Raw genomic sequence first — 24,855 nt, 5'->3', positions numbered from 1 at the left:
CACATCATATTCATAATGGTCAAGTTTGGCTCAGCAGACCTGAAATTTGCATGCCGAAAAAAATGTAATATCACAATGCTTACAGGTTCTTTTCCAATAACATAGAGTTAAAGATAAAGATACAAAATTAAATAAAATGTGACACAAGAAATAAATACACAGTAAATAACAATAACGAGAGAAATAACATGGCTATATAAAGGGAATACCAATACCGAGTCACCTCCCTGCCCAAGGCCCTTCTCCTCCAATGCTCAGTTTGGCTGAGCGGCCATCTCTAGGAAGAGTTTTGGTGATTCCAAACTTCTTCAATTGAAGAATGATGGAGGCCACTGTGTTCTTGGGGACCTTCACTGCTGCAGAAATGTTTTTGTACCCTTCCCCAGATATGTGCCTCGTCACAATTCTGTCTTGGAGCTCTACAGGAAATTCCTTCCACCTCATGGCTTGGTTTTTCCAAATCATGTCCAATCACTTGAATTTACCACAAGTGGACTGCAATCAAGTTGTAGAAACATCTCAAGGATGATTAAAGGAAACAGGATGCACCTGAGCTCAATTTCGAGTCTCATAGCAAAGGGTCTGAATACTTATGTAAATGTTCAAACATTTCTAAAAATCTTTTTTCGCGTTATCATTATGGGGTATTGCGTTTCAATTGATGAGGATCTACACACAATATTATTTTATTTTATCCATTTTAAAATAAGGATGAAACATAAACAAAATGTGTAAAAATGGAAGAGGTCTGAATATTTTCCAAATGCACTGTATATACTGTATAGTATAGGCTACAGTAGGCTACAAAATAAACTTTCCAGTGACACCGACTCACCTAATGTTGAAGATGAAGCCTAAGCTACTCAGTGATGGCAAATGAGCTCTTGCCAATAGCCTACGTCAAGATAAGCTAGCCTACTTTGAAAACAGTGATGTTCGCTCAGAATTGCTCAAAAGTTGTTGAGAAAACAATTGTTAGCTTATTCAAACAGATTAGTCTTCTCTTTTCAGCAGTAGGCATTTCCTTTCCAAACGGTATGCCTACCTTTTGTCATGATTGTGTTAAAAATTTGCAAAAGGCAAATTGACAGCTGTAACCAACCATATAATTATAATCCATAGATGGTAGTTCCCATTCAAATCAGGACTGGCAACCATTGCTATTGTACCCATGAGTTTAACAGTCAAAATGCCAGGGTTAGAGGTTCCAAAACCCTTCTATGGATGATATGCTTTTTACCACAATGCAACAAGCGGTTTTAGAATTAACAAAAATATAAATGCAACAATTTCAAAGATTTGACTGAGTTACAGTTCATTTAACAAAATCTGTCAATTTAAATGAATTAACTCGGCCCTAATCTATGGATTTCACATGACTGGGATTGCAGATTTGCATCTGTTGGTCACAGATACCTTAAAAAAAATATAGGGGCATGGATCAGAAAACCATTAAGTATTTGGTGTGACCACCATTTTCATCATGCAGCACAAGCATATAGAGTTGATCAGGCTGTTGATTCTGGCCTGTGGAATGTTGTCCCACTTCTCTTCAAAGGCTGTGCGAAGTTGCTGGATATTGGCTGGAACTGGAACACGCTGACGTTCAGGTCGATCCAGAGCATCCCAAACATGCTCAATGGATGACAAGTCTGGTGAATATGTTTACTAAAACGTTGATTAATGTGAACTGTCCCTGTAAAAATAAAATAAACTCAAACTAAACTCAAACTCAAACAAGTCTGGTGAATATGTAGGCCATGGAATAACTGAGGCATTTTCAGCTTCCAGGAATTGTGTACATATCCTTGCAATATGGGACTGTGCATTACATTGCTGAAACATGAGGTGATGGTGGCGAATGCATTGCACAACAATGGGCCTCAGGATCTCGTCACGGTATCTCTGTGCATTCAAATTGCCATCGATAAACTGCAATTGTGTTCATTGTCCATAGTTTATGCCTGCCCATAACATAACCCCACCACCACCATGGGGCACTCTGTTCACAACATTAACATCAGCAAACCGCTCACCCACCCAACACCATCTGCCCGATACAGTTGAAATCAGGATTAATCAGTGAAGAGCACACTTTGTGCCAGTGGCCATCTAAGGTGAGCATTTGCCCACTGAAGTCGGCTACGACGCCAAACCATAGTCAGGTCAAGATCCTGGTGTGGACGACGAGCACACAGATGAGCTTCCCTGACATGGTTTCTGACCGTTTGTGCAGAAATTATTCTGATGTGCAAACCCACAGTTTCATCAGCTGTCTGTGTGGCTGGTCTGAAGAAGCCGGATGTGGAGGTCCTGGGCTGGGGTGGATACACGTGGTCTGCGGTTGTGAGGACGGTTGGACGTACTGCCAAATTCTCTAAAATGACATTGGAGGCGGCTTATGGTAGAGAAATTAACTTTCAATTCTCTGGCAACAGCTCTGGTAGACGTTCCTGCAGTCAGCATACCAATTGCACACTCCCTCAAAACTTGAGACATCTGTGGCATTGTGTTGTTTGACAAAACTTCACATTTTAAAGTGGCCTTTTATTGTCCCCAGTACAGGGTGCACCTGTGTAATGGTCATGCCGTTTAATCAGCTTCTTGATATGCCACACCTGAGACATAAGCTTTTTGTGCGTACAATTTCTGGGATCTTTTATTTCAGCTCATGAAACATGCGACCAAAACTTTACATGTTTATATGTTGTTCAGTATATAACCACCATCTTTCCCCCTCCTCAGATCATGAACAGGCCTGGCCTCCTGAGTGGCGCAGTGGTCTAAGGCACTGCATCGTAGTGCTAGCTGTGCCACTTGAGATTCTGGGTACGAGTCCAGGCTCTGTTGCAGCCGGCTCCGATCGGGAGACCCATGGGGCGGTGCACAATTGGCCCAGCATTGTCTGGGTTAGAGAAGGGTTGGGCTGGTAGGGATGTCCTTGTCCCATCGTACACTAGCGACTCCTGTGGCAGACTGGGTGCAGTGCACGCTGACATGGTCACCAGGTGCACAGTGTTTCCTCCGACACATTGGTGCTGCTAGGTTCCGGATTAAGTGGGCATTGTGTCAAGAAGCAGTGCAGCTTGGTTGGGTTGTGTTTCGGAGGACTCACGGCTCTCGACCTTCGCCTCTCCTGATGACGGGAGTTGCTGCGAGGAGACAAGACTGTAACTACCAATTGGGCAGAAAAAGGGGTAAAAGTAACAAAACAAACAAAATAAAAAGATCATGAACAGGCCAAGTGGCTCTATTTTGGCAGAACCGAGCATGGTAATTCATATACTATTTGTTGTGTTTATGGAGAAACAGAACAGGGTGGGCACACATTATATTAGATATTGTGGAATAATTCCACAATTTCCAAGATAAGATTGGAATGTGTGTTTTCAAGATGTAGTTGCCTACTTTTGAATGGGTTTTGGCCCGGCCTCCTTATGTTGAATTGAAATTTCTATTGAAAAGACTGGGATATCGAACACGCTCATGAGCTGGGCACTGCAACATAATTGCTGCGTTCCACTGTGACGCTGCATTCATCAACCAATGGTTGCGTACATGTCATCGACTGTGTCATTGACTGTCAGATTGCTATAAAATATGATATGGTTAGCTGATAGGTAAAGTACTTATCCAGGCATTGTAAGATATGACAATGTCTAACACTGCCTCTGAACTTAAGACATGAGGGCGATGAAACTACGGAAAGCCATTAATTTCCAATTGAGAAACAGCGAAGTGTGCGGAAGACCGTTGGGCAATGCGACCATGGGCGAGGGGACGTGAACGGCGCAGGACTAAAGTTGTAGAAAGTTGAACTTTATGCAAATACTCTGCGACATCGCGGTGCGCTTGCCATTCGAGGGTCACTATCGCTTCCAGTTCCTACTGGATTGGCTGTTGATGCAAGCATGCTAGCACCCACAGGAGGGCGAAGAGGAGTACAATTGCTAGGCTAAACACCAATAGAACAATGAGACAGATATTTCACCGGATGTGTAAATGTGAAGCATCAGTTTGGCGTTTCCACTCACTACTAATATGGTAGTGAGTAGGAAGCCATGGTAGGCAGTGGGAGTAGATGGAAGGATATTAATTTCGATGAAACATTAGAGCTTTATACAGTTTTCTGGTCCCAAATCAGAAAACTGTATTTTGAAAAAATATATTGTCTTGAAGCAGTGCAAATGCAAATTGAGTTATTGCACACATGCACTTCACAGAGTAGGCTTTCCATAACATAAATATGCATATAATGCTAGAACGTGCCAATAGGATCTCGCTAGCTTGTGCTTGGCTCTGCCCACCTCATTGCATGCTCCGCCCACTATGACTCATTTGAAACGACGGGTTATGGTCGATCTTGGTTTAGTTATTAAAGATCTTTGGTTAAAATGTACGGTAACTGCGTTTCCACATAACGTGATGGGGGCGATTAAATTACAGAGCCCTATTCATTTTGAGTGCAATGGAGGGAAGTGAAGTGGACAGGGGGACAGTTGGGTGATTCAGGTATGGGCGAGGGAGCTCACCATACCTTCCAGACCCTACTGGATTGGCCGTTGATACGAAGCACTACATAGCCTACTTGCTAGCTTGCTCACGCCCACTAAGGGCGAAGCTTGAGTGGCTACCCGAATTATCGTGTTATATGAAAATCCCCAGAAAGCAGTGGAACGCGACCTTCGTCATCATCATGATCGCGTGCTCAACAACACAGCCTGTGAACTCCTTGAACGCGCTTCCAGTGTGGCTCATGCGCAGTGCTTGACATTTCAAAGTTGCTTCTCCGGTGTTTGAACAGGAAGGCGGACATGTTGGTCAGGCAGTGGGAGAAAATCGGGCATAGTCTATTTAAAAAAATACAAAACAGATCAAAAGCCGATGTATCTATGTAGAACCAGCACGATTTTCGTCTATCGGTCAACATCAATGGCCGATGACCATGTGATATTTACTACGAAAGGACAGTAATGAAATGTTTTAACAAGACCGTGGTTTAAACTGATCGAAATTTGGAAGCAAAGTTTTTTTTCTTCTCGCCACTTCTACTTTGCAGCTGTCAGACTCATTTTACTTTTTTTTGCAAGGGTCTGGCACTGATGGACAGGCCTGGAGTAATGTGGCTAGTTTGCAACGCCGGATTTATATCGCCGGATTTAAAAAAAAAAAACGGTTTAATTTTTATGAATTGATTTAGGATGTATCGTTATCTTTTAAAGTCCTGCACAACTCCGCTGCTGCATCCTGTGGTCGCCGACTAGTCTGTCGTCGATGCAGTTATTTTGAATAGTTGAAGTTGTCTTCGTAATCTGAGCTGGTGAAACATTTTTCTCTTAAAATGTGGCTTTTGAATATCAAATGTGTCATCGTCTGTGAAAAAACGAGAAGAAACACGTTTCTTTGATTCAAACTGCGGGTTCTACGGAATTGTAGCTAGCTAAACACTGACTGAGTTCACGCGAAGGGAAGAACATTGGGCTAGCTAACTAGCCCCATAGCTAGATTAATTCATTTTAATTGTAACACCGGCGTGGAACTCTACTTAACTGCAACAATGTCTGCTGGAGAAAGTTTGGAGGCTCGTTTTGAGAAAATCGATGCCATGTTGAAGGACCCGAAGTCGGAAATAAACACGGATTGCCTTTTGGTAAGTTACTGTTAGCTAGCCTGACAATGAACTTGGCTTGTTGGCTAATGCTAGCTAACTAACATACGCATGCTAGCTAAGTTTGTGGTTTGTTTAAATTAACGTACTATTTAATTTAACTAATCAACTTGCTAACTACCTGATTTGTTATTAACGGCAACTAGCTAACGTTATACGAATAACTAGCTGTATGTAGGCTATATTTGGTAGCCAGTCGACATCTTGAAGATTAGCTAACTACTTAACTAGTGGGTAGTTAACTAACGTTTTTAACTGGCTAGCAAGCTGAACAAGTGGCATCCAAAACCGCGATAAGTCATATAGCGTTACTCTAGTTAGCTAGGGCATCTATGCTAGCTAGAGCATGACTAAATAATTATTAATCAACAAAGTTTAATGTCTCATTCTTGTTATAATTACAATTGCCTATTTTCAAACCATCAACACTGTTGAAGTTGCTATTGTCCTTTTTGACCCTTAGGGTATCTTGCAGACTACATAGTAAGACAGAAAGGCAACGTTACACTGTATAATTTAGTTGTTTCCATGAAGATAGTCCGTCAATCATAGTGCATAGAACCAGAAAAGGAAATGAATGTCTCAAGGTGAAGTCGTAAACCTAAGTGCAACCTGCAGTGACACAAGTCACTGATATATTTGTTCATTAATTTATTTTCCATTTGAAGATTAAAGGGCCGACAGTAGAGCAAATGAGACAGTGCTGCCTGCTTGATGGCCTCCTTTATTGTATAATGGGCATTACTAGAGGACACTCTTTGTAGAGTATACACAAAAAGTATATATTTTGTTATATATCCTCTGAAGTGTAAGCTACAGTATGCATCAGGCCTGTTCTAACCTGCCATCCCAGCTGCATCAGTTAACCTGCTCTAGTCTGCCAACCCTGACGATTTCCTGTCTCTCACACGACTCATCACTGACTCGTATCAGACTGCCACGTGCTAAACCTCAGAGAAATACCTTCACAGGCTCTACTGTATCAATGATGCAAATTTTAAAATGACTGAGGTTTGCTATATATGTAGCCTATTAATACAGCATCTCATGCCAATACGGGCCTCTGTCTTAGGGTATTAATTGTGGGAGAGATGACAGTGACTGAGACAAAGCATGATTGAATTTCCCTTACACTGAAAATGGTGCCTCATTCACTGATGATAAAGGGAGCATTCAAATCATCCACTCACTGGGAGGAAGGTTTTCCTGTAGCCCTACCCACCCCCACATACCTTAGTTCACTGTTATTTTTATATGTAACAAATTCTGACTCTTAAACAAGATCAGTTGTTTAGTCTCCCTGACCTCCCTGCCTGTCTGCCACAGAGAAAGGCAAGGCAATTCAACTCACCTAATGCATATGCTCCGGCTCTCCTCTGACTTTTAATGGCAAAAAGCTGTGTGGACTGTACCGCAGCGCAGGCCAAGGGCAGCTACACACAAGGGTGTTGTTCCTCTTTTCCTCCTAGTTGCAATCTCCTGATCAATGAATGGAAGCCTTTGCTTCAGCCCCCTCTCCACCACCATGCTACTCCACCCACAGCTTAATAAAATTCCATGCTAATCAAATAACCTCTTGTCTTTGACTGGCCTGGTGTCCCCTGTGTGTCCCAAAGCCATTATGTATGTGCGGCCTGCGCCTGGAAAGAGTCAGAGCTGCTTGCCCAGCCTCTGCTCTGAGGTAGCTAGATGGGTGTGTTCTCTAAATACCCATAAAACCAAAATTATGTTGAATGTAGACTCGTGTTTCCGAAAGAGCCTTTCTTTGTATCGGGACATTTAACTCATAAAGCAGTTTCCAACATGTTTGGCTGCTATGCTCTGGATAATCGGTTCTATCAAAATGCACAATGGAAGTGTTTTACTTAGGCTGCTATGGTTGTTGTATCTCTAATCTGATTTGACTTGGGGTTGCGTTGGTTTGCCATTAGCCTGGGTGGGGTCTGGGGTGCCAGTCTATCTGCTCTCTTGCCAACTCCTTATGGAACTGCCATGCCAAATGTTGCTAAGTGCTCAGCAAGACTAGCACCCAGGCTAGTTTGCCACTGCCTTGGCCAAAATAAGTTATGCAGTTGTTCTTTTGCCTGTTGTAGGCTGTGTTTTGCTGTGACATTTGACCTGTATCCTCCACTCAGGGGTCGCCTATCACTCAGATGCTGTGTTCCAGTCCAGTCATTCTTATCTTCTCCCAAAGTAATTTCTCTTGGAGAGAGAGAGAGGGCCATATCTGTAACACTGCCCGCCCTGCATCGCTCAGCTCCAGGCAGGCTCCTGCTCCTGAGAGCTTCTGCACAACCAGAATTCTTGGCATTGTGAAGGGAAAGCTCACTGACATTAAAGGGGGCTGCTATTGTCTATGTATTTAGCTATGTTTGTTTTTCCATAGGGCTTTTGATTGCTCACACAGGCTTAGTTTAGAAAAATTCTCTTGTCCAGGAAATCCTTGAATAGAAGCCTATTTCATTCATAATTGCTAGTTGTTCTCCTTGGGTTTGATCACATTTTTGTTAAATCCAAGTCTCGCCTGGCAGAATGGGATGGCTGGTTTAATCTGTTTGAACTTGCCTGATATGGACCTTTGTTTTGAGATGGAAAGACTTCCTGGCATAGCTCAGTCTTTGTTGTTTATTTGACACTTGGCACATTTGGCTCCCTAGCCTAAATGTATTTTTGGCCTCTTCCTTGAGCTAAGACTGAGTGTATGAAATTGACTTTGTATGGGTGGATCACACATTTTGGTCACAAAATGTCTCATGAGTTTTAGGTATGTTTACTGGCGGTGGAAATCAAGAAAGTTGAGGCTATAGGTGTTTATGATCAGTGCCCCCTCCCTGCACTGATAATTCAGGTGCTAAAGTTCCTTGTGAATCTGGCTACTTGCTTAATAGATGGACGTTAACACCACAGCTATCTTAGCCCCCAAAGATGAACAGCATGCCGTTGAGAAATATGGACGTATTGGTGGTAAAAGTTGAGTCCGCATTGCATCTGTGCACAGCTTTGTCAGAATGGTCCAGGCCAGTGCTGTGACTGTCAGTTGTAAACTCTAAACTGCACGCCTCAGCTATTCGCCTGCCTATTGGAACAACAATATGCCCAGCTATTCATTGCAACACATAACATTCCCCCTGAACTGACTGATCATGTGCAGGAATGCAGGCTAAAATGATTCAGTTCCAGGCACTTTAATAAATGGGCAACCCAACCTCCTTCTGTGATTCATTTCCTTTAATGCCACTGCCTTCTGTGTTTTTTTCTTTTTTCTATCCATTTAATCTTTTCCTCTTTACCATCATTCTTTTACTTTTAATCCCACTAACCAATGAATCTCCCCCTGCCTGCCCTGGCTGTGCTGTCTGTGTTCAGTAGAGCCAGTCAGTCAGCAGAGCTTGTCTGAATTGAGCTGCAGGTCAATGTTTAATAAGTTGGTTTATGCTTGCTAGGTTATCTCTGGGGTGAGGTCAGGAGTCCTGGCAAGGTAAGGCAGGCAGCCATGGCTGAGTTTAATTTGCCTTGAGAATCCAGGGCTCAGTCAGTACTAAGAGACATGTGAGTGGTGCACCTCTCTCTGTTGGAATGACTCAATTATATTTTGACGTGAAAGCCTTTTTGACAGCCAGTACGACTCACTGGGGCCTCATAAGGAAATGGAATGCCCCGGTTCGCCATGCATGGGTTCACTGTCATTGCCATTTATCCACAAATCTTGTTAGATATGCGGTCTTTCTAGGTAAGTGGGATTTCCTGTCTGTAGATATTATGAACTGTTACTCTTTTTTTTTTCTTGCATTGAGGACAGTCTTACTCGGCTCTCTGATGGGTATTGTTGATTGTAAGGCAGAGTTTTCCAAAGTTCTGGCCTACATCCCCATGACACTGTATGCAGGGAATTGTCCTAGCCATGCCCATTAGTTGGATTTTTCAGGCATCGACAATGCATTGCAGAAAAAAATGAAGTATGCAAAAAGCATGGCAGTTAGACATTTTTGTAAATGGGTCTAGTATTGCTTTAGTATGAGTTGCAGACTGAGCGAGCCGGGCCATTGGCACTGTTCTGTGGTGTAGATGGATGGCTTTACTTACTTCCTAATCAGATTTTGCATTGTGAACTGACCATCTGTATTGCTCTTATTTGGGAAATGGAAATGAGAAGTAAAGGCTTCTCCGCCTGCCCTTGCCCACAGTGCCCATTGTTGGCATTTTAGAGAAGGAAGATGTGGTTGAGTCGCCATGGAAACTTAAACTCCAACTGAAATGTCTGGAAAGAGGTTGTCCTCCACTGGATTTTTCTACCCTTCAGTTTAATATAAATAATTGTCATGTTATGTCAGTTTTTTTAATGTAATTTTTTGGGGGGTGTAGTCATGCAATTATAAGTGTATTTTTTTATTAATAGAGTGCTTTTTGTTATTTTATTTAATAATCCTATGGATGGATACTTGTCACTCTCCTGCCGGCTGCATCAGCAGAAAGCTGTAAAAAGGCAGTGAGTTAGAAGGCTGCAATGCAGGCCTCTCATCTCCATGTTCTTTTGCTATTTCCCCTAGACTGCCATATGATTGTTTGAGGTTTGATTTTCATCAGTGTGTGAAGTGAAGCATACTGAAGCCCAGGAGTTCCTGAACTTGTTCACTCAGGGTCCCCCTTCCAGCATTGAGGAACATCCCATTCACCTTCTTCGCACGTGCCACGACTATTTCTATTGGCTCAAGCACTGTTCAGAATTTTGCACATTTAAGGCTCATTTCCTGCAATTCTACACATTTTGTCATGGGGTGCAAAGAACATATTGCAGTTTTAAAGCATATTTTCTTGCAATTTTATACATGTTGCCATGTTTAATGTGTTTGTGTGATATTTGAGTGAGGATAAAATAATGTATATATTGCAACTTTCAAGAGTAAGTTTAAAGCCTGACTGAGTTCCTTAAATAGTCAAAAAAAAAAAAATGGGACGGGCTGGGCGGTATACCGTTTTTTGCGATATACCGGTATTGATGCACAAACCGATTTGAGTTTTTACTTTACCTTCTATAACGGTATTTGAATGTTTGGTTTGTTAAATGTGATACGCAGTGTGTACCATCCATTTTTATAGTTCGCAACTTGAGTCATCTCTCTCCAATCTCGCCACACTCTCAATCCACGCCGCTTTCCACACAGACCTATCCCATCTCCTGTCACTCAAGGAGCGCCTTCGTTGTTCCTCGACCACGAGACACTTGCGTTCAGTCTGCATGGACAATGATGCAGTTGTCACTTTGCTTCTTAATATAAATCTAGCATTCTATAATTACACTATTAGCTTGTGTTCCTTACATCTGAAAACAGCTAGTCTGTCTTAGCAAGTTGTTTCTAAATCTTGTTAGCTGCTAATGCTAATCGCTAGCTAATAAATGTACTGTGTAAGAGCAAGCGTAATGAGCTATACAGCCTCATAATGCCAGTGACGGTATAGACCTAAATCAGCATGTTTGTGCAACAGTATCTTCTAAATTTAAAGTTGAATACGCATAGCAAGAATATGTTAGCTGCATGAAGTAGCTAAGAAAAAACATGTATCTAAAGATTATAGGGTCCCCTAGGAAACACAACTGTTGTTCTTACCCTGTCACAATAACTCCTCCCTGGCATTTTCATTCATTGTCTGTTACAGACCTATATCCATCCTGCCCTGCCTTTCTAAAGTCTTCAAAAGCCAAGGGAACAAACAGATTTCTGACCATTTCGAATCCCACCGTACCTTCTCCGCAATGCAATCTGGTTTCCGAGCTGGTCATGGGTGCACCCCAGCCACGCTCAAGGTCCTAAACTATGTTATAACCGCCATTGATGAAAGACAGTACTGTGCAACCGTCTTCATCGACCTGGCCAAGGCTTTTGACTCTGTCAATCAGTGTTCTTATCGGCCTACTCAACAGCCTTGGTTTCTCAAATGACTGCCTCGCCTGGTTCACCAACTACTTCTCTGATAGAGTTCAGTGTGTCAAATCGGAGTGCCTGTTGTCCAGACCTCTGGCAGTCTCTGGGGGTGCCACAGGGGTTCAATTCTCGGGCCGACTCTTTTCTCTGTATATATCAATGATGTCGCTGTTGCTGCTGGTGATTCTCTGATCCACCTCTACGCAGACAACACCATTCTGTATACTTCTGGCTCTTCTTTGGACACTGTTAACTTCTTTGAGATAGGGGGCAGCATTTCCACTTTTTGATAAATAGCGTGCACAATTTCAACTTCCTGCTACTCATGCCAGGAATATATTATATGCATATGATTAGTAGGATAGAAAACACTCTGAAGTTTCTAAAACTGGTTTAATCATGTCTGTGACTAGAACAGAACTTATGTAGCAGGCAAAACCCCAAGGAAAAACTGTTCAGAATAAAACTTTTTTTTTCCCTCTGACAGTTCCCTCAGTTGTCTTTGCCAAGGGAAATTAGATATCACCCATTTTACAGTTCCTACGACTTCCACAGGATGTCACCAGTCTTTGGAATTGGGTTGAAGTTAATCATTGGTGAAACGAAGAAGAGGCACATCCTGGAACAACGTTACTTTTGATAGTTACGCAAGAGGGAAAAATGGGCATGATTTGTTTACTTTCTCTATCGAATACAGTTAGCCCCGTCTACAATTTGATCGATTATTAACGTTTAAAAATACCTAAAGTTGTATTACAAAAGTAGTTAAATATTTATAGGCAACTTTTGAAATGTTTTGGAAAGCTGTTTTTTTCCGGATCAAACCTGATTATAAATGGACATTTTGGGTATACATGGATGGAATTAATCGAAAAAAATGACCAATTGTGATGTTTATGGGACATATTGGAGTGCCAACAAAGAAGCTCGTCAAAGGTAATGCATGTTTTATATTTTATTTTAGCGTTTTGTGTAGCGCCGGCTACGCTAATTATTTTGTTTACAACTCGTTCAGGTGGTTCAGGGGGGGTGCATGCTATCAGATAATAGCTTCTCATGCTTTCGCCGAAAAGCATTTAAAAAATCTGACATGTTGGCTGGATTCACAACGAGTGTAATAATAATTGAGTACCCTGCATGTGTGATTTAATGAAAGTTTGAGTTTTATCGCGTTTTATTTGAATTTGGCGCTAATCATTTCCCGAGGCTATTGGCCACTTGAGACGCTAGCGTCTCACTATCCCTAAGAACCTCCAAATGAGCTTCAACGCCAAAGAACACTCCTTCCGTGCCCTCCAACTGCTCTTAAGTGCTAGTTTAACTAAATGCATGCTCTTCAACCGATTGCTGCCCGTGCCTGACTACCATCACTACTCTGGACGGTTCTGACTTGTGGACAACTACAAATACCTAGGTGTCTGGTTAGACTGTAAACTCTCCTTCCAGACTCACATTAAGCATCTCCAATCCAAAATTAAATCTAGAATCGTCTTCCTATTTCGCAATGAAGCCTCCTTCACTCATGCTGCCAAACATACCCTCGTAAAACTGACTATCCTACCGATCCTTCACTTTGGCCATGTCATTTACAAATTAGCCTCCAACACTGTCCTCAGACTACATCCGATTTGCTATCACAGTGCCATCCATTTGGTCACTAAAGGCCCATATACTACGTACCACTGTGACCTGTATGCTCTCGTTGGCTGGTCCTTGCTACATATTCGTCGCCAAACCCACTGGCTCCAGGTCATCTATAATTCTTTGCTAGGTAAAGGTCCGCCTTATCTCAGCTCTCTGGTCACCATAGAAACTAGAGGTCAACCGATTATGAGTTTTCAACGCCGATACTGATTTATTGGAGGACAAAAAAGCCGATGCCAATTAATCGGCCGAAATTCTGGAGTCCTGGCCTTACCTTGCCAGGGCTCCTGACCTCACCCCAGAGAGAACCTAGAGGAAGCATAGGTCAAATGAACTGTTGGTGTGATTACTTTTAGCTGGTTATGATAACATTGTTGCACTGATGCATTGCAAGTTGTTGCACAGGACAGACAGAGATGAGCACAATGAAAAAGACCCGATGGAATTGACGACTATTTGAAAAATGGAAATCACTTGCAAACCACTTGAGTAACAAGGCAATGTTGATAAACTGTAAAAGATGCGCAGGCTAAACAGCGTTGTTGAATTCTACATTTTAAATAAGAGTTAATATGTAGCCTATTTGCAGTTGTCAGTATGACAAACACACCTTTTATTAATAGGCAGCGTGCAGTAGGCAAGGATGCGTTCATCAGTTGATTGACAGGTTTAGGACTATAGAACGATGAATAAGCTTTCCTCTAGAATGGATGCTCACATAGGCTATGTAGCCTATCATTACAATTTTATATATATATATATTTTTTACCTTTAGGGTCTGTAAACTGACATTTAAATTTACTGCTGCAAATTTACCACTGTGCACTGCAGTAGGGGATTAAAGTGGAGGTTTGGCTGTGTCCATAGCAAGGTTTGAAAATGAGGGGGATAGGCTTGGCTAGTCATTAGAGCTATATTAAGGCTATAGGCTACAGATGGCTCTGGCTATTGAGCTAGGCCTACTTTCTGCGAGCCATATAGGCATAGTCTATTAATTAATTAGCCCTAGCCTAGTACAGGATTTCTGTTTTTACTTGGCTGAATGTATCAAGCAACAATGCCATGTGTATCAGTTGGTAGGCCTGTTATGAATATAATTTTGTTTTGTCATGTCCTCATGCCTGATTGGATTCAACAGTTTCTCTCCACTAGATTGTATCAGAGACTAGGGTTGTTGTGGTGACTATTACAGCCACATGAGTCATGACCGCAGTCAAATTCCACATGACCGTTGAGTCACGGTAGTCTCTTCTTATGCACTCTGGACATGAGTTAGTCTTTAGCAAATTGGGTACTACCATCAGGTCGCTAATGGCCTGGTACTCAGTGCTCTATCACCCCTCTAACCACTCTTACTTCAACACAAATGTAATCAAAACATCAATCTCTTATCAAATCAGTATCTTGCTTTCAAACTCACCATTAGGCTACATTTTTTTGACCTTACCGTGGTGCTCAATTTTGAAGAAATTCACTTGTTGAAACTGAGTGGTAAACATGATCATTGTTTCAAAGCCAAACACAATGTAATGGACCGCTTTCTAAGGAGATTTATTCAAAGCATTTAAGACGTTACATGTGTAACACTCATACGCACATTCGCGCTAATGCATAGGCCTATATGAGGACATTTCTTGACCGCCACAGCACTATCTGGTAGGGTTGAATTATCTTGGATGCTTTAATATTTTACTGACCTAATTCTTTTATACAGTGTGGGTTCACCATTGACATCAGGATCTCATTTACAAGCGAGCCATGTGAACATACACGATTTAATACTCATAATGTAAGATCTCAATACAAGATTAATCAAAACAACTCTCACATATCACCTCCCTTAAACTCCATCTTAACTGTCCAATGGGAGACCAGTGAGTCTAATTTCAAGGTGGCCTGAAGGCTATTCCATGAGCTGGGGGCATAAAAACTAAAATACATTTTCCCCAGGTCAGTGCAGACCAGCGGGACCTCCGGAACCAGCCAGTCCAGAGAGCAGTTCTGAAATTGTCTATCAGCAAAAAAATAAACATCCTCTCACTGTCAACTGCGTTTATTTTCAGCAAACTTAACAAGATTCAACAACTGAGACATAAACTGAACAAGTTGCAGACATGTGACTAACAGAAATGGAATAATGTGTCCCTGAACAAAGGGGTGTCAAAATCAAAAGTAACAGTCAGTATCTGGTGTGGCCACCAGCTGCATTAAGTACTGCAGTGCATCTCCTCCTCATGGACTGCACCAGATTTGCCAGTTCTTGCTGTGGAATGTTAACCCACTTTTCCACCAAGGCACCTGCAAGTTCCCAGACATTTCTGGGGAGAATGGCCCTATCCCTCACCCTCCGATCCAACAGGTGTTGGCAGGGGTGGCAGGGTAGCCTAGTGGTTAGAGCGTTGGACTAGTAACCGAAACGTTGCAAGTTTGAATCCCCGAGCTGACAAGGTACAAATCTGTCGTTCTGCCCCTGAACAGGCAGTTAACCCACTGTTCCTAGGCCGTCATTGAAAATAAGAATTTTGTTCTTAACTGACTTGCCTAGTAAAAAAATAAATAAAAAAAAAGGTCCCAGACGTACTCAATGGGATTGAGATCCGGGCTCTTCGCTGGCCATAGCAGAAGACTGACATTCCCGCCTTGCAGGAAATCACGCACAGAACGAGCAGTATGGCTGGTGGCATTGTCATGCTGGAGGGTCATGTCAGGATGAGCCTGCAGGAAGGGTACCACATGAGGGAGGAGGATGTCTTCCCTGTAACGCACAGCGTTGAGATTGCCTGCAATGACAACAAGCTCAATCCGATGATGCTGTGACGGACCCTCCACCTCCAAATCGATCCCGTACCAGAGTACAGGACTCTGTGTGACACTCATTCCTTCGACGATAAACACGAATCCGACCATCACCCCTGGTGAGACAAAACCGCGACTCGTCAGTGAAGTACATTTTTTTGCCAGTCCTGTCTGGTCCAGCGACTGTGGGTTTATGCCCATAGGCGACGTTGTTGCCGGTGATGTCTGGTGAGGACCTGCCTTACAACAGGCCTACAAGCTCTGTCCAGCGCCTCTCAGCCTATTGTGGACAGTCTGTGCAATGATGGAGGGATTGTACATTCCTGGTGTAACTCGGGCAGTTGTTGCCATCCTGTACCTGTCCGCAGGTATGATGTTGGGATGTACCGATCCTGTGCAGGTGTTACATGTGGTCTTCCACTGTGAGGACAATCAGCTGTCTGTCCTGTCTCCCTGTAGCGCTGTCTTAGGCGTCTCACAGTACAGACATTACAATTTATTGCCCTGCCACATCTGCAGTCCTCATGCCTCCTTGCAGCTTGCCTAAGGCATGTTCACGCAGATGAGCAGGGACCCTGGACATCTTTCTTTTGGTGTTTTCCAGAGTCAGTAGAAAGGCCTCTTTAGTGGCCTAAGTTTTCATAACTGTGACCTTAATTGCCTACCGTCTGTAAGCTGTTAGTGTCTTGACGACCGTTCCACAGGTGCATGTTCATTAATTGTTTATGATTCATTGAACAAGCATGGGAAACAGTGTTTTAAACCCTTTAAAATTAAGATCTGCCAAGTTAATTCGTAAAAATCCAAATATCTTTGAAAGACAGGGTCCTGAAAAAGGGACATTTATTTTTTTATACTGAGTTTAGAATTAATTTGTTTAGTCTTTTTGTTTTGTCTAGTATTAGATACTAGTTTTTCCAAATTGCTTTGATGCGTGTTGATTCATTTTTTTTCTTGTCTGTCTCTCCTTCTGTGCTGTGCACATTCCCACACCGACACCAAGCCCCTCCCCCTGCCACTCACAACAAAGACGAAAGATCATCTTCCTATTTGACAACAAGCAGTTTTATCTTGCCATTTGCATTTCAGGTTTTTACTCTAATAGAGGAGAACTTAACCATTGTAATGATATCCTTTTTATGTCACAACTCCTAAAAATGTACAACTGAGCAGACCCTATTAAGACGGGAGTTAATGAAGGTGTGGGAAATTAATGCTCAGTTTCTGCCACACACGGCATTGCAGTACCACTATCATAATTTTAGCCAAAGACTGGTGCTAGCGGGTGTAGTCTGTTTTCTTCATGTGCAATGAGCATAATAATACACATTAACTTGTGCAGGTTCTTCAGAAAGTATTCACACCTGTAGAATATTTCCACATTTTGTTGTGTAGTTGTCAAAATAAGAAATTGACATTTTTGTCACTGACCTACACAAAAGTTAAGTGAAGGTAACATTTTTTACCTTTTTTACAAATTCTTAAATTTAAGCTGAAACATCTTGGAACAATAATTCAAACCCATTGTTATGGCAAGCCTAAATAAGTTCAGGAGTAAACATTTGCTTAACAAGTCTCATAATAAGTTGTATGGATAGTAGTGTTTAACATGACTTTTGAATGACTACCTTATCTCTGTACCCCAACACATATTATCTGTAAGGTCACTCAGTCGAGCAGTGAATGTCAAACACAGATTCAACCACAAAAACCAGGGAGGTTTTCCAATGCCTTGCAAAGGGCACCTATTGGTAGATGAAAATAAAAAAAGCCGACATTGAATATCCCTCAGAATGGTGAAGTTATTCTTTTCACTCTGGATGGTGTATCAATACACGCAGTCACTACAGATATACAGGTGTCCTCCTATCTCAGTTGCCAGAGAGGAAGGAAACCGCTCAGGGATTTCACCATGAAGCCAACCGTCAGAGTTGAATTGCTGTGATGGGAGAAAAGTGAGGATGGAGTTACTCCACAATACTAACCTAAATGACAGGGTGAAAAGGAGGAAGCATGTACAGAATAAACATTTCCCAAACATGCATCCTGTTTGCAACAAGGCACTAAAGTAAAACTGCAACAAATGTGGCCAAGTAATGAACTTTGTCCTCAATACAAAGTGTTATGTTTGGCAAATTCAACGTAATACGTCACTGAGTGCTACTCTTCATATTTAAAGGAATGGTGGTGGCTGCATCATGTTATGGGTATGCTTTTCATCTGCAGGGACAAGGGATTTTCATTTTTTTTATAGAATAAGAAGAAACGTAACAGAGCTAAGCACAGGCAAAATCCTAGAAGAATACCTGGTTTCATCTGTTTTCGTGCAGACACTGGGAGACATTCACCTTTCAGCAGGACAATAACCTAAAACACAAATATACACTGGAGTTGCTTACCAAGATGCCATTGGCCTAGTTACAGTTTTGCCTGAAAGCAGCTTGAAACTCTATTGCAAGACATAAATGGTTGTCTAGCAATGATCAACAACCAATTTGAGAGCTTGAAGAATTATTTTTAAGAATAAAGTGCAAATATTGTTGTATCCAGGTGTGCAAAGCTCTTAGAGATGAACCCAGAAAGACTCACAGCTGTAATCCCTGCCAAAGGTGATTCTAACATGTATTGGCTCAGGGTTGTGAATACTTACGTTAATTAGATATCTGTATTTCGTTCTCAATAAATTAGCACATTTTTCTATAAACATGTTTTTACTGTCGTTGAAGGGTATTGTGTAGATAGGTGAGAACAAACATTTAGTCCATTTTGAATTCAGGCTGTAACAACAAAATGTGGAATAAGTCAAGGGGTATGAATACTTTTTGAAGGCACTGTGTATATAAGGAATTGCCAACACGTTCTCATTCTGAGAAATAAGCTTCTTATCCAGGTAGGCTACTCATTTCGACATCTTAACAAAGTGAACAGGCTGTGTTGTGAAAACAGTTGGAGATTGACAGGAGTGTGCATTCATAACAGTTCAACCTTGTTAGAATGCAAATAGATCATTTTTGCATCTTTTACTTTGAGTTTTGTACACCAGCTTCAAACAGGTGAGAATAGAATATTTTTGGTTAAGGAAAAATGTCACAGTAGTTTAGAGGTCTTGATTTTTCACCGCAAATACCGATTATTGGAGGACAAAAAAAAGCCGATACCGATTAATCGGGCGTTTTTTTTTTTTTTTTTTTTAAATTTGTAATAATGACAATTACAACATTGCTGAATGAACATTTATTATAACTTATTATAATACATCAATAAAATCAATTTAGCCTCAAATAAATAATGAAACGTGTCCAATTTGGTTTAAATAATGCAAAAACAAAGTGTTGGAGAAGAAAGTAAAAGTGCAATTTGTGCCATGTAAGAAAGCTAACGTTTAAGTTCCAAGAAGTTTTAGGTTGTAGTTATTATAGGAATTATAGGACTATTTCTCTCTATACCATTTGTATTTCATAAACTTTTGACTATTGGATGTTCTTATAGGCACTTTAGTATTGCCAGTGTAACAGTTTAGCTTCCATCCCTCTCCTCGCTGGGCTCGAACCAGGAACACAACGACAACAGCCACCTTCGAAGCAGCGTTACCCCATGCAGAGCAAGGGAAACAACCACCCCAAGGCTCAGAGCGAGTGACGTTTGAAACGTTATTAGCGCGCGCTAACTAGCACGCCATTTCACTTCGATTACACCAGCCTCATCTCGGGAGTTGATAGGCTTGAAGTCATAAACAGCGCAACGCACAACGAAGAGCTGCTGGCAAAATGCACGAAAGTGCTGTTTGAATGAATGTTTACGCGCCTGCTTCTGCCTACCACCGCTCAGTCAGATACTTAGATGCTTGTATGCGGTGGGTTATATAAATACATGCTAGATAATATCTAGTAATATCATCAACCATGTGTAGTTAACTAGTGATTATGATTGTTTTTTATAAGATAAGTTTAATGCTAGCTAACAACTTACCTTGGCTTACGCCATTCGCGTAGCAGGCAGTCAGTCTTCTTGTGGAGTGTAACGGTCGTTATTGCGTTGGACTAGATAATTGTAAGGTTGCAAGATTTGATCCCCCGAGCTGACAAGGTGACAATTTGTCGTTCTGCCCCTGAACGAGGCAATTAACCCACCATTTCCTAGGCCGTCATTGAAAATAAGAATGTGTTCTTAACTGACTTGCCTAGTTAAATAAAGATTAACTAAAGGTGTAATAAAAAAAATTAGCCAAATCGGTGTCCAAAAATACAGATTTCCGATTGTTATGAAAAACTTTAAATCGGCCCTAATTAATCGGCCATTCCAATTAATCGGGCGACCTCTAGTTTAGATTGTACAATAATTTTCTATACTTGCTTGTTTTTTCACAAACAAAGATATTGCGCAAATTTGAGCAACCAGGAAATGGCAGAGCTAGATCAGTGATTATTGTACAAAAAAAAGCAGGTTAAACTATTTTGATAAAATAATTAAATTATTAGTGGGTCTTATGGTTGAGGGATATATTTAGCCTAGGTATAATTTGATTATTAACGACTGTTTGAAATGCAGTGTATTGACCTTTAATTATGTAACAAAGCTTATTTAGAGTTTGTTATATAGTGAATCTCCCATACATAATTGTTTTGCTTCTTTGCTCATCTCTCTACTGAGCTGACATACAGAATTGTTTGTTTTAAGATGGTCACTTATTGCAGAATCATTTATCCCTAAGTTATCCCTAAGATCTGGAAATCGTCACAAGTCCCCCCCTACACAAAGGCGGAGACCCTTGTGGCTTGGTTAACTACTGTCCAATTTCCAAGCCATCTAGCCGTGGCAAAGTTTTAGAGTCCCTGGCCAACTCTCAGCATAGAACTTCTCATTATATTTTTAATGAGCACCAATCTGGTTTTAGACCTGGACGTAGCACTGTTTCAGCAGCTACGCTTGTCTTCGATGATGTGTTATATTGTTCAGACCATAAAAATAATTGTGCTGCCTTGTTTACTGACGAAGGCATTTGATACTAGAGGTCGACCGATTAATCGGAATGGCCGATTAATTGGGGCACCGATTTAGCCGATATAAAATATATATACATTTTTTATTTTATACATCTTTATTTAACTAGGCAAGTCAGTTAAGAAAACATTCTTATTTTCAATGACTGCCTAGGAACGGTGGGTTAACTGCCTCATTCAGGGGCAGAACGACAGATTTTTACCTCGGTACAGTTAACTAGTCCAACACACTAACCACCTGATTACATTGCACTCCACGAGGAGACTGCCTGTTACGCGAATGCGGTAAGCCAAGGTAAGTTGCTAGCTAGCATTAAACTTATCTTGTAAAAAAACAATCAATCACTAGTTAACTACACATGGTTGATGATATTAGATACTAGTTTATCTAGCGTGTCCTGCGTTGCATATAATCGATGTGGTTCGTATCGTTGCTCCAATGTGTACCTAACCATAAACATCAATGCCTTTCTTAAAATCAATACACAGAAGTATATATTTTTAAACCTGCATATTTAGCTAAAATAAATCCAGGTTAGCAGGCAATATTAACCAGGTGAAATTGTCACTTCTCTTGCGTTCATTGCACGCAGAGTCAGGGTATATGCAACAGCTTGGGCCGCCTAATTTCCCAGAATTTTACGTAATTATGACATAACATTGAAGGTTGTCCAATGTTTAAGGAATATTTAGACTTATAAACGCCATCCTTTAGATAAAATATGGAACGGTTCCGTATTTCACTGAAAGAGTGAACGTCTTGTTTTCGAGATGATAGTTTCTGGATTTGACCATATTAATGACCTAAGGCTCATATTTCTGCGTGTTATCATGTTATAATTAAGTCTGATTTGATAGAGCAGTCTGAATGAGCGATGGTAGGCAGCAGCAGGCTCGTAAGCATTCATTCAAACAGCACTTTTGTGCGTTTGCCAGCAGCTTTTTATGACTTTAAGCCTATCAACTCCCGAGTTTAGGCTGGTGTAACCAATGTGAAATGGCTAGCTAGTTAGCGGGGTGCGCGCTAATAGTGTTTCAAACGTCACTCGCTCTGAGACTTGGGAGTAGTTGTTCCCCTTGCTCTGCATGGGTAACGCTGCTTCGAGGGTGGCTGTTGTCGGTGTTCCTGGTTCGAGCCCAGGTAGGAGCGAGGAGAGGGGCGGAAGCTATACTGTTACACTGGCAATACTAAAGTGCCTATAAGAACATCCAATAGGCAAAGGTTAATGAAATACAAATGGTATAGAGAAATAGTCCTAGAAGTCCTTGCTATAATAATTACAACCTAAAACTTATTGCAACTTAAACGTTAGCTTTCTTACATAGCACATATTGCACTTTTACTTGCTTCTCCAACACTTTGTTTTTGCATTATTTAAACCAAATTGAACATGTTTCATTATTTATTTGAGGCTAAATTGATTATATTGATCTATTATATTAAGCTAAAATAAGTGTTCATTCCGTGTTGTAATTGTCATTATTACAAATAAATAAATAAAAACAACCGATTAATCGGTATCAGCCTTTTTGTCCTCCAATAATCGTTATCGGCGTTGAAAAATCATAATCGGTCGACCTCTATTTGATACAGTTGACAATTTCCTACTGTTTCGTTCAAAGGTTGTCTGACATATGCCTAGATCCGGCATCTTGCATCTATTAACGGACTGCCACGCAGCATGCGCAGAGAAGCACACGACTTAACTATACAAATTGAGTGAAGTTTTCCCAGTTAATTAACACTATACAACATTTCCCTTTGCTGTGGGAATCGTGATCAAAGCAACGCAATACTAGCCGCTTTCAATGCAATATACCGAAACAACAAAACAAACTATGCAAGATTTAGTATGCAAAACGAATTATGCAAGAGATTGTTGTAGGCAGAATGCATCCGAATAGCAATCTATTGCATTGACAGGCAGGACTCAGTACTCTACACAGACCGGTACGCCATAACCAATCAGAGCTGCAGTACGCCTATATGCAAATGGTCCATTGCCATATATGGATTTATGCCATTCACTTTGTACTGGACTGTTTTACAACATGAGCGTCATGATTTATTATGAACTGTTTTTTTGATAAAAGCAAGAACTGAATGTAGCCACGTGCACATCTGTTCATATTCTTTGCTAGTGAGTTATTAGCCCAGTTATAGCCAATTTGTAGTTAGCAACGTGGGAGTGATTGCTTCCTACAAGAGTACAAAATGTGTACATTTCTAGACATCTTTAAAAATGTAGTCGGGTCAAGTTTTTTTCCCTTGAGACAGGCTTGAATAAGCTAAGTAGCCAAAAAGCAAGAATTTTTAGCATAATTTCTGACTCTCTTTTAATAATGGTATGGGAATAATAATAATTGTATTTGGTAAAGTGGTTTCTTCGCTCAAACACAACCTTTTCAGTCACCACCTTGTCTGAAGGATAAGTGAATCCTGGATCCTCCTTCTGGATATCATCCAGTTTGAGGTAATAGCTGTAATGAATATTTTTTACAATTTTACTTCTTATGGATCATTGGGAGGTAATGTCCCACTTCGACAACATCCGGTGAAATTGCAGAGCGCGGAATTGGAATGACAAAAATCGTAATATTAAACATTCATGAAAATACAAGTATGAGACTTTTAAAAGTGTAACCTCTTGTTAATCCAACTGCTTTGTCAGATTTCAAGAAGGCTTTACGGCGAAAGCACACCATGCCATTATCTGAGGACCACGCCCCGCACACAAAAGCATTACATACATTTTCCAACCAAGCAGAGGCAACGATAAAATAAATCGCATACCTTTGAAGATCTTCATCTGGTTGCAATCACAAGGGTCCCAGCTACATAACAAATGGTCCTTTTGTTCGATAAAGTCCTTCATATCTCAAAAAACAAGTTTCATTGGCGTGCTTGACTCCGTAATCCACCGGTTTCCCTCGTTCAAAATTCCGTAAGTTACCAATAAACTTCTTCCGAACATGTCAAACAACGTTCCTAATCAATCCTCAGGTACCCTAATATGTAAATACATGATATGAAGTTATAATAAATAAATGAAGTTACAATGGAGGATACCGGAGACCATTACCGAAGATCAATAACGAAGTGCACGCCCTCACCGGAACTCGCAACAAACACTACAGCCAAAATGGGAGTCCCTTAATAAAAGTACAAATTCTAGCTCATTTAAAAAAAAAATGTAAAAGCCTGAAACTCTTTCTAAAGACTGTTGACATATAGTGGAAGCCCTAGGAACTGCAACCTGGGAGGTCTTCCTTTTATATTCCCATTCCCAGCCATTGTAATCAGTGGTGAGCTGAAAAAAAAGTGATTCTGGATGGATTGTCATCAGGTTTTCGCCTGCCATATCAGTTCTGTTATACTCACAGACATTATTTTAACAGGTTTGGAAACTTTAGTGTTTTCTATCCAATAATACTATTTATATCCTAGCTTCTAGGATATGAGAAACATGCAGTTTTACTTTGGGCACCTCATTCATCCAAATTTCCGAATTCTACCCCCTAGCCTGAAGAAGTTAATGAGTGACGCAAAGGATATAATGCTGGGGGAGCAGATCAGGGTGCCTTGTGGGTAACCCTCCTTTACCAGCCGTTCTATTGTCCAACGTGCATTCACTGGAGAACTGGATGAGCTCCGTTCGAGACTATCCTACCAACGGGGCATTAAACTATAATATCTTATGTTTCACTGAGTCGTGACTGAACTACGACACATAACATACAGTTGGCTGGGTTTTCCGTGCATTGGCAGGATGCAATGCACGGGGGGGGGGGGGGGGGGGGTCGTCTGTCTACTTGTCAATAACAG

At 41.2% G+C, this 24,855-nt stretch overlaps 1 protein-coding gene across 2 annotated transcripts in view; it reads left to right on the top strand.

The window, feature by feature from the left end:
• Positions 1-4,691: 4,691 nt before the first annotated feature.
• The window catches only part of LOC109875460 (rho-associated protein kinase 1), a 71,499-nt gene continuing 51,335 nt past the window's right edge, over positions 4,692-24,855 (top strand). For both annotated transcript variants that reach the window (XM_020467798.2, XM_020467797.2), the window contains exon 1: positions 4,692-5,650. In XM_020467798.2, coding sequence (XP_020323387.1) covers positions 5,558-5,650 — 93 coding nt within the window. In that variant the 5' untranslated portion in view covers positions 4,692-5,557. The remainder of the gene's footprint in view (positions 5,651-24,855) is intronic.

The sequence above is a fragment of the Oncorhynchus kisutch genome, linkage group LG30 (genome assembly GCF_002021735.2).
Source record: "Oncorhynchus kisutch isolate 150728-3 linkage group LG30, Okis_V2, whole genome shotgun sequence".
NCBI lineage: Eukaryota > Metazoa > Chordata > Actinopteri > Salmoniformes > Salmonidae > Oncorhynchus > Oncorhynchus kisutch.
The sequence above is the reverse complement of the archived record's forward strand: the minus strand, read 5'-3'. Positions and strand labels throughout refer to the sequence as shown.